The sequence below is a fragment of the Scatophagus argus genome, chromosome 18 (genome assembly GCF_020382885.2).
Source record: "Scatophagus argus isolate fScaArg1 chromosome 18, fScaArg1.pri, whole genome shotgun sequence".
Classification (NCBI taxonomy): domain Eukaryota; kingdom Metazoa; phylum Chordata; class Actinopteri; family Scatophagidae; genus Scatophagus; species Scatophagus argus.
Window position 1 is genome coordinate 6,529,601 of NC_058510.1, and position 14,481 is coordinate 6,544,081.

Below are 14,481 nucleotides of genomic sequence, written 5' to 3' on the forward strand. Positions count from 1 at the left end.
TCTTTGCTGTGTAATTTCCTTCTACAGACAGGTCAGTCTACTCTTGTTGGAATTGAAGTACCACGACCAATTTTCATGGCTCCTCCCAAAGTTGGATTATGCAGCATGTCTAAAGTTAGAAAAAAAGTGATGAATTCAATTAATTCATTAAGGAACACACAATTCCTCAGTTGGCAGCAAATACAAATGTTTCCTTATAAACTTTATTAATTTTGTATTTACAAATACATACATGATCTAACAATTCTGATATGAAACATTGGTATTTACAAAATAGCTCTTGGGAGGAAAAAAACAGATTCTGTACAGGACAACCTGATAAGTTAGTAAATTACATTGATAGGTAACTGTGCAGGAGGTCTTGTAACAACCCAAAATACACTGAATTCAAGTTCTAAACCTAAATTTGATTTTGTTTTACAACCAAACGGTTGGTTTAACCAGCATTTCAAATGAAGGACCACATTTTCCTGTCAAAAACAAAAAGATTTTTGAAACATTACAAATAATTTTGACATCATACATATGCCAGAACAAACAAATATGAGACCGAAGCTGTGTGAACATGTAAACAACAAAAATCACCACCAGACGGCTGTGGTGTCCTTTCAACCAAGAAACCGTTCAGGTGCTTCATCACATCTTCCTTGAACTTGTTGACCATTTAAAAGACCACATCTCGAACTGAAAACCAAACTCTTCGCTTTATAACACCAGTTTATCAAAATGCAGCAGGACTTGTCACACAGCTGAGCTGCCGTCGTGGCCCAGAATGTGGCTGATGTTATGGGCAGGACGATTGGGCTGCTTGCCAGAGTCGGCAGACGAGGTGTTGGAGAGGGACAGCAGTGGAGACATTGGCATGGCCGAACCATCAGTGGGCATGCCCGTGGCGATCTCAGGAAACAGCGAGGTGAGGCTGAAGTTAGATATATGAGGGGTGATTCCAGAGGAGTTTGCAATGGGCATAGGGGGCATATCCGGAAGCAAAGGGAAGCTGGCCTGGCCAAAACCCACAGGGCGAGGCGGGGAGAGAATAGAGCCAAAACGGTTATTGAGTGGAGCAGCGCTGCCCTTGTCGGCACTTGGGCTGGTAAACATTTGGTTGGGAAAGTACTGGAGGGTAACATCGCTGGAAAGGCTGGGGTGAGCAGCTGGAGAATAAGAAGGGTAGAAGGAGGGTAACGTGTTCTGGGGCTCCACGGGGAGAAGGGATGGTGTGCGGGAGGCGTTGGGCTGGCTGACTGGAGGGATGAAAGTGGAGTTAGCATTGATGGGAGGTGGAGGATTCATCCCTCCCTCTGGAATAAAGGGGAAACCAAAGTTTTGTGCTAAGTGTTGGTCAGGAACCAGGTTGTTGTCACTAGGAACCTGAGCACTATCCGCCATAAAGCGAACGATGGTGCTGCGCCGTGCCTCTCCTCCAGACTGAGGTCTGCCCAGCAGCACCCCTCCTCCCGAGGGCAGAGACAGGTGGCCCTCGGGCTCAAAGGGGTTACTGTGTCTCAGAGCACCCGATCGAGCCCGGTCACCAGGTCTCAGCTTGGCAGGCTGAGCGTCGCGGGCGATATTGCGAGAGTGTTGGCTAACAGCAGTGGGTGGTCTGGAGGGTGCTGAGGAGCGGCCTGGCTCAGAGCTGCTGTGTGGGGTTGGAGGGTGGGGGAGACCTGCACGAACACCTGGGCCTCCATGCATATTACTGCTGACCTGAGAAATATGGCCTTTGTTGCCTTCTCCAAGTCGCATTACTGGAGTCTTCTGTGTCTGGGGCACACTGGGGCTGGAGGTCTTGGCCTGTATGTCTCCTGAGGAGCTTCCAGGCACACAGCTGTACTCCATGCTAACTGGGGGACAGCAATGCACTCGCTGGTGGTTGCCCTGCTCAGGAAGGTGGGGGGAAAGGAGGCTTTGCATGAAGCTCTGGTGACAACCGTCCTGCTCCCGGGACAGTGCCGGTCCAACCTGCACTCCCTGTGAGCCAGGATGAGCTGCACTGTAGCCACCACGATTTCTGGCATCTGCTGGAGGGCCAACACCCATTCTGAAACCTCCCTGCTGCTGCCCCTGAGGGCCCCTCTGGGAGGGTGGTACAGACTTTGAGGACATGTCACTCCCACGAGACACCTGAACCTCAAAACCACCGAGTTGATGTGCTGCTCCTCCTCCTCCACCTCCTCCTCCCCCCATGGCCTTGAATGGTGGGCACTCTGAGACACGCTGAACATCGGCAGACACGGGATGGTCGGAGGGCAGGCGATTCTGTTGGTTGTGTGCAATGTTTGGCTTCCCTCGTGACGTGTCCAGGTAACCGCGGAGATCTGGTTGCTCCTGTGTGGCGCCGCGGCCTGACTGAAGGTGGAGACCCATGCGCTGTTGCTGGTCACCACTGGTAGAACTTTTACCGATGAGCGCCTCCGCAGAGTAATTGGAGACACGGTGACGTTCCTGACGTGACGGAGCACAGGCCATGTCAGATGAACGCGACACAGGATTGCTGGGAGGAGAGATGAGCTGCTGCTCCAGAGTCCTAGAGCTCATCATCCTCTGCATAGCGTTATGGTCCTGACCAGGCTGAGGGAGGGAAAAGTCAAAATGTTATTTTCAAACAAATCAGATTTTCCACATCAGTCTGTACTTTTAGGTCAATAAATGACAGAAATAAAGCCAAACATTGTGTGAAAAGTCATTCAGTTATGAATGATGCTGTTGGTATCCAAAACCATAAGTTAAACATATTTTCTGCAGAGCTGAAGATCCAGGACAGAAAATGGTCCCACACAAGCATTTTGTTTAGGGGAATTTGTTTTTCTTTAATTGCCTAGCATCTGTAGAGGATCCGCTGTGGTGGCGTGTTACAGATTTCATTTCTGTTGATTAGCTGATTCCACAATTACTTTATTTTTATCAAATGTATGAACTGATTTAAACCTTGAAAATGCAAGTTAAATATAAGTATACACTGAGCAGTTCAAATCTCAGTTCAAATCTCTGTCATAGTATCCACCACGTAACACAAACCTTGAGGTGTTCCTGCTGAGCCAGGTGGCTGCTGTGGTGGGCCCTGGATCCTGCTGCCTGGGCGTCACAGCTCTTCTCCTGGTGTCTAAAGTGCTGTTGTTGTTGTTGCTGCTGCTGCTGGATCTGCTGCTGCAGATGCTGCTGGTGTCTGGAGTGAGAGCTCTGCTGCTGCTGCAACTGCTGCTGCTGCTGTTGGTGTTGTTGATGCTGCGTCTGTGGCTGCTGTTGATGTGTCTGCTGTTGGTGATGAGACTGTTGGTGTTGTGTTTGCTGTTGATGCTGCTGTGATTGTTGATGTGACTGTTGTTGATGCTGCTGTGATTGCTGCTGTTGCTGCTGAGCGTGCTGTTGATGCTGTGTCTGTTGTTGCTGCTGATGCGAGTGCGGCTGCTGCTGAACTCCAGACTTTTCCAGGTGATGCGGCTTCTGTTGCAGTCCAGCAGGTGAACCAGTCTGACTGCCTCTGACTAGGCCCCGCTTCTTCTGCGCATGCTGCTGCTGCTGCTCCTGCTGCTGAAGCGCCCTCTGGTGTAGTGAGTGGCGCTGTGCGGGGTCAGACTGGGTCAGGTGGTGTTGCAAATGATAGAGATGGTGTCTCTGTTGCTCTTGCTGCTGCTGCTGCTGTTTCATGTAAAGGTTTGCTCCCAGGTGCTGGCCAGACTGAGTTGCAGCATGCTGTGGATGACCCTGTGGCAGATGAAGCACACCTGGCTGGTTCTGCTCAGCGGGTCCTTGAGGAGGGCAGTGGCCATCTGTGGGCCGAGCCCCTGGGCTCATGAAAGAATTTGAAGAGAAGAGGGGGCCTGCACTTTCTGGATTTATCCTTGTCATGACAGCTGCAGATGTGGGGGGCAGCTGTCCTGTCATCATCTGGCTGTGGTCTGCTGCTTTCACGTCCATACGGCTAACAGCGCTAGCAGATGGAGGGCAAGGCTTGGGCCGTTTTCCAGTGTTTAGCATCACCTCTTCCTGAGCCTGCCGCTTGGAGATGATCTTAACCTGTCGCTCACTCACACCAACTCCAGCCTGAGCTCTCATTAATGCAGTCTTTAAGGGGGTGTACTCATTCAGCTGTCCTGCACCTGAGCAGGGTGAGAGGGAATTGTTTGAGGGTTGGGATATGTGGCCTGAGGTCCCAACAGGTGAGGGAACTGAGCCCTGCTGGCCAGCGAGACTCGGGGAGCCAGGGTAGAGTTGCTGACTGGAGCTGGGCCTGATAAGGTTGTTGACACTGAGGCTAGCCACAGTGGCGCTCTGGGTTGAGATCTGAGACTGGACCTGGGGATGAGACTGAGACTGGGAGTATGAGATGTTTTGTGGATGTCTGTTTCCACTGGGCCCACTGACAGTCACCTCCCCATTCTGTCCTCTGATAGATACCTGGACACCAGACTTAACTGTTACTGTATCTATGGGTTTAGTCACTTTTGTCTGATGTCCAGTTGAGCCCCTTTCTTTACTGTTAGACACAGGTGGAGTTTTGGGCGGGTCCCATGTGGCTGTGGTGGGGTTTGCTGAAGCAGTGTTGTCCTCAGAGCAGCTTCCACTCCGCCTTCCTGGACTGTCCTGTTCAAGCATGGCCAAGGCCAGCATATCTGCCTGCTCAGAGGTGAACGTAAATGTTCCAAAGGAACCAGATGACGCGCTAATACTGTGGCCCTGGGGAAGCATGGATGCCACGGAAAACCCTCTGCCTCCCCCAGGCCCTGCAGACATAGGAGAATCTGTCTGTCTGCTAGAGGTCATAGGATGCTCCACAGTTTGATCGTCAAGATTAGTGTACACCGGTTGAGAAAGAGCAAAATCCTTTCTAGAGGGAGCATCAGAAGTCACTGGCAACAAGCCCTCCTTGTCTGCTGCTGTGGAGTGTCTCTCTACCTGAGCCTCTCGATCTCCTCTAGGGGTCTGGGTTGGTTTGAGTTCAGCAGGATGGCAAGGGGAGCGGTTGGGCATATTCACATCAGTCTGCTGTTGTGGCGCTCTACTGGTACTGACCCTCTTCCTCAACTCTGAACTTGTTGTAGGGATTGTGACAGAGCTGTGAGATGCAGAAAAAGTTACGGCAGGCGATGAGAGCGCCACAGTTGTGGACACCAAGGCTGGAGTGGTGGTATGGGATGTAGATTTATTACATGAATGAGGATTGTGAGTATTACTGGGGATTACCTGGGAATGACATACTGAAGCTGGTTGGGAATTTAAAGATAATGGTGCAGTAGCTGTGATACTGCTGGTGCAGATTGGAGTCAGACATGCAGCAGAAACTGTGGCAGTTGCAACTGAGGCAGTTGCAGAACTGACTCCAGTTCTGCTCTGTCTAGAAACAGCAGTGGTGGCAGTTGACTGTGTTGTGCCAGTTGTTGAACTGGTGGTTGCCTGTTTAACCTCTGGAACTGACAGTTTGGCTACAGCTGAGTTGTTGTCAGAAACTACAGCTGGTTCATGCTCAATGGGAACAGCTACACCAACTAATGGCTTGACTGATGTGGCACTGACAGTTGTAACTGCAGCTGCCACACTACTACTAGCATTAGAATGACTGAATACAACATCAGACTGAGTTGCACTGACAGGGCTTTTGCTCTGTGAATAGGACTGACTAAGTGCAGTTGACTCATTAGATGAACTGCACACAATCATTATCTGAGCATTTTGTGTAGAAGTGACATTTACTATAGCTTTACTACAATCTGGAGTTGTTATAGCTGAGGTACAGGTAGGGGGAATGTCTGTGACTGTTACAGTTGACGACTGCACATCTTGAGATACTGTAACTTGAACTGTCTGACTTTCTCCTGCAGCAGCCACTGGCTTGGCTGAAACAGCAACAGCAGGCTGTGCTTGACTGAGCTCTTTTTTCTTGGTTGGTTTAATCCTTTTAGCTGTTGTCCTCTTTGTATTCAAAGTTGTGCGAAGTCTCTTTCCCGTAGGCTTCGGTGCATTAACCACCAGTCCTGATTTGACTGGATTCAAACCAGGGACTTGTAGCTGCCGGGCAGGTAGAGCAAGTGTGGTTCCAGGGACAGATGTTGGAGCAAGAGGCTGCTTCTGCTGGACTACTGATGATGGAGCAGCTGGAGACTGACCATTGTTCTGGCTAGAAATGGTAAGTGGAAGGCCCTGAGAGATGCTCTGATTGAGACTGCTGAGTGCTCCTAAACTCTTGAGGGCCACATTAGTAGTTGGTTCCTCAGTGGTGGTGGGCTGGACCAGCTGGAGTGTGCTCTGGCCACCCTGGGAGCTGGGTTTGTCAGAAGTCTTCACAGGCTGCAAGGCAAACACCTGGCCATTCACAGTGATAGTCTGTGGGGTCGGAGGAACCGGTGTGGAAGAAGAGGCTTGGGTGACCTGAAGGGGATGGTTCATTTGAGGCTGAACAGGGCGTGGGAGAATGTGCACCAGCTGCTTTCCTCCAACACTCTGTAAGGCAGTGGCAGACACAGAACTGCTGGTTGAGGGTATTTGAGTGGACACAACAGGTACTGCAGCAGGCACAGCTGCAGGCACCATGCCAACTTGAGGATTCTGAGGGGCAGGTGCAGCCTGATTGGGTGCCTGGATGATTACAATATGCTGACAAGGTGTCTGATTTGTCATTTCCTCCCTTACAACTGATTGAGTAGGACAAGTACTAGCCTGCTGCAGGATGACCACACTCGGGTTGTTAGTGTTCTGTGGGGCTGTTACAGCTGAGGCTGTCCCTCCAGTTGGGTTGACCTGCAGCACCTGCATGGTCTGAAGGAGGGGCAACACGGTGGCCTGCTGCTGGGGTACCAGGGCGGGCTGAGGCTGTGGAATGAGGGCTGCTTGAGGGTGGGGAACCATCGATGCTGGTTGAAGTACAGCAGGCTGGGGCTGTGACACAATGGCAGGGTGGGCCACCACAGCTGGCTGGGGTACTATTGCTGCCTGGGGGAGAACAGCACACTGAGGTTGGGGGGCTAGGACAGGCTGAGGCTGAGGCTGTGCCTGGTTCAGGATTGCTGGCCGTAGCTGGGGTGGTCTCTGAAAGGGTTGTGCTTGAATGTGGGCTGTAATGGGTGCTTGCTGTACAGGCACATGTGGTTGCATCTGTATCTGAATGGGCTGAACGGAAGGTTTGGTGCCCACTGGACACACAGTCACCTGCTGAACAGTCTGAGTGGTGTTGATGACCTCAGGGGGAGAGAGACTCTGGCAGACTGGCTGCACTGTGTTTCCTGCCATTTGCAGTGTTGTCCAGGTAGTCTGTGTGCTGCCTGCTGCCCCAGCCCTAAGAAGAGCTTGGCTGTTGGGGATAGCAGTGTAACTTACATTCCTCATGGCAGTGTCCTGTGTGACGCAAGAGCAAACAACTGAGGCTGCTGCTCTGGATGTGGTCGTAGCCTGGGTAACTGTGGTGAGACTGGACACGGGCTGGGCAGGGCTTTCACTGGGGAGCTGTGGGGATGAAGTGGCTGCTACGGTGAGAGTCGGGGCTGGAGCAACAGGCTGCGGTTGCTGAGGCAGGGCTGAGGTGGCTGCAGGGATTTGTAGGGTGATGTAAGAAACAGAGGGTGGCAGAGTGGGGGCTGCAGCTGGTGTTTCCACCACACACTGCTCTACCATTCTTAGGCCTGTTGCAGACTGGGTGGGAGTAGCAGCTGACCCAGGGACGAGTGCAGGGGTGGAGGAAGAGGTATTAACATGCAGCACGGCTCCATTAACCCTTAACCTAGCACTGACATCAGATGGTGGCTGAAGAATCAGCGCTTCAGACGGCTGTTTCGCTGGGCTAGTCTCACTCCCTGCTGGGCACATCACATTGCCATTGGAATAGACGATGATACCCTTTGGGAGTTGGTGAGTGGGGGTCACCTTTGCCACCTTGGCGCAGCGCTGTTTGCCTTTCCAGTGAACAGTGGGGTCTTCTAGAAGGTTAATATCGTGGGCTTTAAGGAGCTCGATGTAGTGAGCACTCTCCCTCCTCAGCTCTTCCAACTGACGCCGCAGCCGACGAATCTCCTCGGCTGCACAGACACCAAGCACACATAGTAAATCAAGTGTACTTACTCATATGCTAATGATTCCAAACATGGACATTGTTTGGTCATTCTTTCATAACTTTAATAATAATATAATTAAATTTTTAGAAACTCAAAATGTCCACCACTGTAAAAACGATGTGTAAAACCTTACCTTGGACTTTATCTCCTCCTTCCAGAAGCATTGTGTCATTTTGTTTCTTCAGTTCATTGATGTAGCGAAAAGCCTGGTCCAAGATCATGTTCTTACTCTTTAAATAACGGGACAGCATTTTGACGTTAACACATGCCACACAATCGTTTACTGGCCTGTACAAACACAAGGCAGTAATGTAAGCTTGTTTCTTACCTGTTTAAGTGCCTGGGAACACGGCAGGAGATTACCAATGCGGTTAATCCCAGCATTAATCTTCTCTTTTCTGTGCCTCTCAACTATATAAGGAAGAGAAGAAACTTTAATGTCCAGTTACATTTATTATGAGCATCTTTTTCTTTTAGAAAAAAATATAAAACAATAATAAAAGCATCTACACAGAGCAGCAAAGCTAGTACAAAAGCATAACAGGAGACAATATCTCACCTGCATTGTGAGATTCTTTGTTTTTCTTCTTTCTGCAAAAACATAAAATAACAGTACACGTTTTTACTACAACTATGTACACACTTATCCAAGTACCTGTGCAAATAATTTGGTCAAAAACATAGTCAGACATCCTTACTTGGGTTTACGACCAGGTGTCTGAGTTTCAGTCATCTCTGGCATCCTGTACTAACAGTTGCCTTTACGGTAAGATACCAGTCAACACATCTAACAGCTGGTCTTTAAATCCCTTCCGTGCCCGACCTGCAAGAGCAAGACAAATAAAGCATTCGGACACAGTGTGAACTTCAAATTAGTATGATGACATCAGACAACTCTATAACATCAAAGATGCATTAAGATCACCCAACAATAATGTTGTTATATAATTTGATAAAAGATCAGCTATACATCAGGCAGTCAAAAGACTTTGTTAAGCAGCACTGAGCCTGTATTACTACTAGGTGCTAACAAGCTGTTGTACATTAACCTAGCTTTACAGCAAACCTTAACTAATTTACCTATGTACTACAGCATTATTGCAGACTGTTTAACGAATTGTACGAACACTCTGAAGTCCTGACACTAAGTGACGATCGGATAATAACCTCGTCACATAACTAGCAAGAAACTAGCAACCTAGTCAATTACCTATTCAGCCAGCTTTCTGTTAGCTAGCCTGCTAATGGGTAGCTTAGCTTACCGTTACCGACAAAAATATCAAGAAAATTAATGGCGCATTTCTTCGCGTCCCTGCTGTTGAAAGACTGTTAATGGATGGTAGTTAACACTAACCTCTAGCCCCGACATTTTGAAGACTGTCCGTCTCTGCAAGAACTTTGAGATTGTATGCTAACTGTTAGCTAGCAAAGCATTCAACTCATCTCTCAAAACAATCTAGATACACCAAACCTACTGAAGTAAGGGGAGGGCTTTGAAGGCGGTGCAGACCAATAGCATTCCAGAACTTGGAGACTTCAGCCAATGACCATGCGAGAAAGGCACACGGGGCGGGTCTACAAAGAAAGCAATTGGACATTTATGCTGTACATATTTGTAGATAGCGTACGTTTGAAGTAAATTTTCAACCACATTTATGTGTATTTAGCAAATACTTCAGCATGTACATGCTCCAGACTGAGACGATTAGAAACACATTTACTGCAAATAGTAATTCCTTTATTTAGACGTTAAAAAGTCTTACAATATAGAGCTCCAGAAAAGATAAAATTCTTCAAAGAAAGGAAAAACATGCTTATACTACAGTGGAGAGGACACAACTCTCCTTGCATGCAGAAGGGTCAGAGCTTCCTCGGGGTAAAACACTGTTCAAAAGACCATATCAAATTTCCCAACTATCTGCAGAGCTTTAAAACCTAATGAAGGTGTGTGTAACAACAGGGGCTGATGGAGGCAGGAACTTTGAGAAGACAATTTCTGCAAGGCGGCTACATAATGTGCCAAAGGTGTTTAAGGTAAGATGTCTCAAAATGCTTCCATGCATTTAGAGACACACATCCTCACGCACCTTCATTTTACTACTGAAAATAATGCCCAAGCATAGCCAATCTGTTGTTATTCAAACATCCCTCACAAGACATTGTTGAGTTCCCTTGTCAGAAACACATTCAATACAAAGTTTTGTTTGTTTCTCTTATTCCTTAATGTTTTCACACTTTGTAAACCCAGGAGAACCTCTGAACCATTTGCCATTTTGATGTAAAAAATAAAAATAGCAGTTGAAGGGGAATTAAATTAACAGGCTGGAAAATAAAGTTATTCAGAAATAATGAGTGGTGACGTCTTCCCACCACCTCAAAACCGTTCAGCCTTCCTTACGCTTGTGCCAAGGGGATACATTTCTGCTTTTCCCCTCTGGACACGACATATCAACAAACTGGTCGGACACAGTTCCCATAAATCCCAGGGTTCAGGTGGCACCGGAATACAGTCCTGACTGTTCCACATAACAACTGAAAGTATCACTCCAAGCTGACCAGCTGGGACTTGTGTGTGTCAGTGACGGTCTTTCAAACACTTTTACAGCTTCAAACCAACTGTTTTCTTTTGTTCAACTGTATAGATATGTACCCATTAGCTTCATAACCGCATAAAAACAACTCAAAACACAAACAGTATGATTTTCAAACACCACACCCTCCCCCTTCACCAAGTCTAAAACTGTCTGAAGTTGGCAACTTTGTCGATAGCATTTTTGGATACTGAGCTTTTTGTCATTTTTCAATTATCTGTATGAGGAAAGGGGAGGAATAAAATATGCAAAATTCAAAGGGGACCCCTTTGCAAAATAAATGCAGCATTTTTTTGTACTTTAAATTTGTTTTCTCTTTTTAGCGTCCTTTGAAGAAAGTGTTGAATGTCGACCCTGGGGCATTTGTCACAGTTCTGTTTCTGCAGAGGCGGGCACGTCTGTGCTCTTTCCAAATGCTGTGCGCCCCTACTCCGCTTTCTGAAGCTCTCCGGTGGGTGGTGCACATGGGCTGCGCAGACTCTTCTGCAACACATGGGCATCAGCGGGCTCTATCCTCTTGTAGTAATTCTTTTTTGTTTCGATGATCTCAAAGCCAAACTTCTGGTAAAAGTGAATGGCTGACTCATTGCTGATCTGCACATGACTGCAGGGAGAGAAGGAAGAAATTTAATTAGTGGGAGAATAGTTAGAAGAATATCTTAAAGTAACAATTAGTAAAAAGTAACAATTTGGTTTGTTTTTACACCAGGGCTGAAAGAAATTGTCCATTCAATCTTTCATCTAAAAAGATCTAATTACACTGAAAATATGTGTCAAATGCAGTTTAAGTAGACTCTACAAAAAAACATCTATGAAATCTATTCACATTCACTTTCTGCAATTAGACACTTACAGGTAAATGTTGTCAAAAGTGCCATCCTTCTCACAGATGTTTAGCACATGGTTCAGCATCTTTGTGCCTGAAGAAAAAGACAAAAGCAAAGTTGGAAAACAAAATACTCCATTACAAGATGGTGCACTACGCCATCTTCTTGAGATGCAGAGCTGCTTACCAATTCCAAGTCTACGGTAGGGAGCTAAACAGCCGAGTGTCATGATGTACAGTCGCTTCTGGTTCTGAGAGTGGTCCACTCTGCAGCACACAGCACCCACCGCAATGTCATTGAAGTACGCTGCAAGACACAGAAGAGGTGAGAACAAAACATCACCAAAAGACAGGGAATCCTCGCTTCCCTCTAATCTAGGGAGCAATGATTGTATTGTATGTAGACGTCTTGCTTACCTAGCTTTGCAAGCTCTCCAACTTCCAATACATCTTTGTAAAACTTGTCATTGTAGCTGACAGGGAAGATGACCTGGTTCAGGCGTTTCAGCTGCTTAATGTTGTGGGGCGTAACATCCCCCAGCTCGATCCGGCTACTGGAACAAGAGCAAAGCGGTCAAATGACTGACAACGGGTACAATGTTATGTATTCAGGATAATATGGCTCAAATGCAATTAATATTTACTGCAGTATCTTGGTAACTTTGTGATCTAGATTAAGACTGCTGAGTACCTGAGCTAATAACTTAACTAATAAACATTAATGCTAAAAATGATTTATCAACTGCTTTAGTCAATTAACAGAAACTTTTGTCCATCCGTCTGTTTTTTTTAAACAAACTTGTGAACTTTTATTGACCTGCAGTTCCTCTTCCTTTGTGTCGGTAAACAGACAGATGGACAGATTCTGCTTTAGGAAACTGTGATAGACATTTTTCTGCATTTTCTAACATTTTACAGAACAATCCATTAGTCAGTTAGCTTTGTGAAAATATGTGGTAGGAGCCTAAAGTTACAAATAAAGTTCAATGCCCCTGGTAAAATCAAATGACAGGTAATCCACATGTGATAGAAGCTGTGTCACTGACCCACAAATCTTACAATATTTTCTGCTGCCAGACAAACATCCACCTAAATCACTCTGAACAAGATATACTCACCTGAAGCTAATGATTTTGATAGTCTTGTTTATCCAAACGGATATGTTACTTGCTAAAATCAAGACTCAATTCTAAGATAGCCTTGGATTATGTGTGGGTAAGCGATCCAAACACAACTCTCCAGCTATAGTTGAAGGGTTCATGGTGGTATTTATAGGAGACTACATATCCAAAAAGAAAAAAACAAAAACCAAGAAAAAAAAAAACAGCTGTTGGTCACGTGTGTTTCTCATCAGGGTTTACAGCGCCAGCATCCGTCCACACTACGAATGGTAACGTCTGTGAAATCCTATCTGAATAGTTACGACAATCCGGCGTTAATCGCCCTCATGTTATCTGGGAGTCAAGACGATAGCCGAAAATGTGATAAAGCATAGACGTTCGCTGCTAGTGTCTAACTTTGACATGACAAGTTACACTGAGCAACCTGGCTCAAACTCTATAAAGTTGTTGTCGGGTGAAACATTAATACGGTACCCGACACAGAGCTGATCAACATAAGATCGCTGTGCCAGCACCTTGTCCAGTAGCTATCTTAGTTAACTTGCTTGGCTACCTTGCTGCAGCTGAAGTTCAGTTAAGGTGTTGTCGACTTTGTTGCGAACACACAAATTATGTGACACACAGGGTCTGCCTATTTAGCTTAGCTATAGTGGCTTTACTGACTCAGCTTCTCACTAGTACATAGCTGGTTAGCTGTACTTGTTAGTGACCAGAACGAACCGACAAGCGGCTTAAGTAAACGAGAATATCCGTGCCAGAACTGTCGCAGTAACTCTACTGCAGAATGAGTTTTTTTGTCTTACACTTAAATAAAAGTAGCTTAGCAAGCTAGCTAGCCTCGCCGTCTCCTCCCCGCCTCCCCTTGTAGAAAAAAACAGACATGAAAAACTTTACTCGTGCTAAGCTACTTATTCGTGACTCAAAAGCTTTGACTCACCCTTTCATTGTAAACAGATATTATCCCTTATTTTCGATGAGGTTGAACTTTAGAGTTGTTCTGGGTAAAAAGGAGGAATTTTGACAGATTTAGGGTCGGGGATGCCTCCCGTTTTACCCTCCACATGTAGCTAGTTGCGGTAGTTGCAGTTAGCTTAGCCACCGCACTCCTTCCACGACTGTGAGGAGACTGTCAACCCTGACCTCCGCATGCGCACAACCACTGCTGCGTGGATAGGGGAAATTTTGATACCCTGAATTTAGTCTTTCAGGATCTCTCCTGTTACCGTCGAGCAAATTTAAATGATAGTTTTCTTTAGTTACATTAGAGAATGTCAAAACAGTCATATAGGAAACTTTAGGTGCTTGTCTTATACAGTGTTGGATTAGAGTTACTGGGGTCATATGAACAATGCGGGGTTTTTATTAAATCTGGGAGGAAGCTCAACCTGTAAGGCTTGATTTAGGGCACTTAGTATGCGATACATCTGTGCATGGTATTGCTTTCATTTTTGAAACTGTTTTTGTAGTTTTTGTAAATGAAATTGTAAAAGTCAAATCCGTGTTACCACATTATCACGGAAACAAAAATGAAAACATAAAATTTGCCTTACATACATAACAACACCACACCATATCAATAAATACAGTTATTGGATGAAGAACATTTTTACTCTCCATCGCCACATTTTAGAATAAATCATTAATTTTAGAAGGGGAAAAATCAATCACAGCGATTAGTGAATGTACCTCCATTTTGGCCCAAAAGTTACTGTAAAGATATTCATATTAGAGATAAGCTCCTCCTGGCACAGGTTGTCCCTCACCCTGTCCTACTTAATTAGGTTATCCACAGCATGTCAGCAAGACAAAAATTTGCGATTGTCCCGTTTTTTTATGTAGACGCGTTAGGTAGATTACAAGCAAAAATATTTCGGAATGTATGCAGTACAAATGAAAATTAA

General features: G+C 46.2%; 2 protein-coding genes across 3 annotated transcripts; both read right to left on the reverse strand.

Annotated features, from left to right (window-relative positions):
• Positions 1-181: 181 nt before the first annotated feature.
• Positions 182-9,551, reverse strand: LOC124049219 (basic helix-loop-helix domain-containing protein USF3). Its single transcript, XM_046370552.1, has 7 exons — positions 9,397-9,551; positions 8,741-8,865; positions 8,602-8,633; positions 8,371-8,453; positions 8,176-8,272; positions 3,019-8,006; positions 182-2,571 (listed from the first exon to the last, which is right to left on the reverse strand). The coding sequence occupies exons 2-7, from the start codon at positions 8,782-8,784 to the stop codon at positions 742-744; spliced, it is 7,074 nt and encodes a 2,357-aa protein (XP_046226508.1). The 5' UTR covers positions 8,785-8,865; positions 9,397-9,551; the 3' UTR covers positions 182-741.
• Positions 9,552-9,758: 207 nt separating this feature from the next.
• Positions 9,759-13,745, reverse strand: naa50 (N-alpha-acetyltransferase 50, NatE catalytic subunit). 2 transcript variants are annotated; one of them, XM_046370555.1, is made up of 5 exons: positions 13,518-13,745; positions 11,877-12,010; positions 11,647-11,766; positions 11,487-11,553; positions 9,759-11,237 (listed from the first exon to the last, which is right to left on the reverse strand). In XM_046370555.1, the coding sequence occupies exons 1-5, from the start codon at positions 13,523-13,525 to the stop codon at positions 11,060-11,062; spliced, it is 507 nt and encodes a 168-aa protein (XP_046226511.1). In that variant the 5' UTR covers positions 13,526-13,745; the 3' UTR covers positions 9,759-11,059. The 2 variants fall into 2 exon arrangements, with proteins under 2 accessions (XP_046226511.1, XP_046226510.1); XM_046370554.1 differs by having other exon boundaries at positions 11,877-12,013; positions 13,518-13,744.
• Between the last annotated feature and the right edge of the window lie 736 nt (positions 13,746-14,481).

Bases quoted from the DNA above. Each gene is read 5' to 3' on its own strand.
- LOC124049219 (XM_046370552.1), bottom strand. From the start codon at position 8,784: ATGCCAGAGATGACTGAAACTCAGACACCTGGTCGTAAACCCAA. The intron at 8,634-8,740 runs GTAAGGATGTCT...ATGTTTTTGCAG, and splicing joins ACACCTGGTCGTAAACCCAA to AAAGAAGAAAAACAAAGAAT. The intron at 8,454-8,601 runs GTGAGATATTGT...TTCCTTATATAG, and splicing joins CAAAGAATCTCACAATGCAG to TTGAGAGGCACAGAAAAGAG.
- naa50 (XM_046370554.1), bottom strand. The intron at 11,554-11,646 runs GTAAGCAGCTCT...CTTTTTCTTCAG, and splicing joins CTACCGTAGACTTGGAATTG to GCACAAAGATGCTGAACCAT. The intron at 11,238-11,486 runs GTAAGTGTCTAA...CTCTCCCTGCAG, and splicing joins ACTTTTGACAACATTTACCT to TCATGTGCAGATCAGCAATG.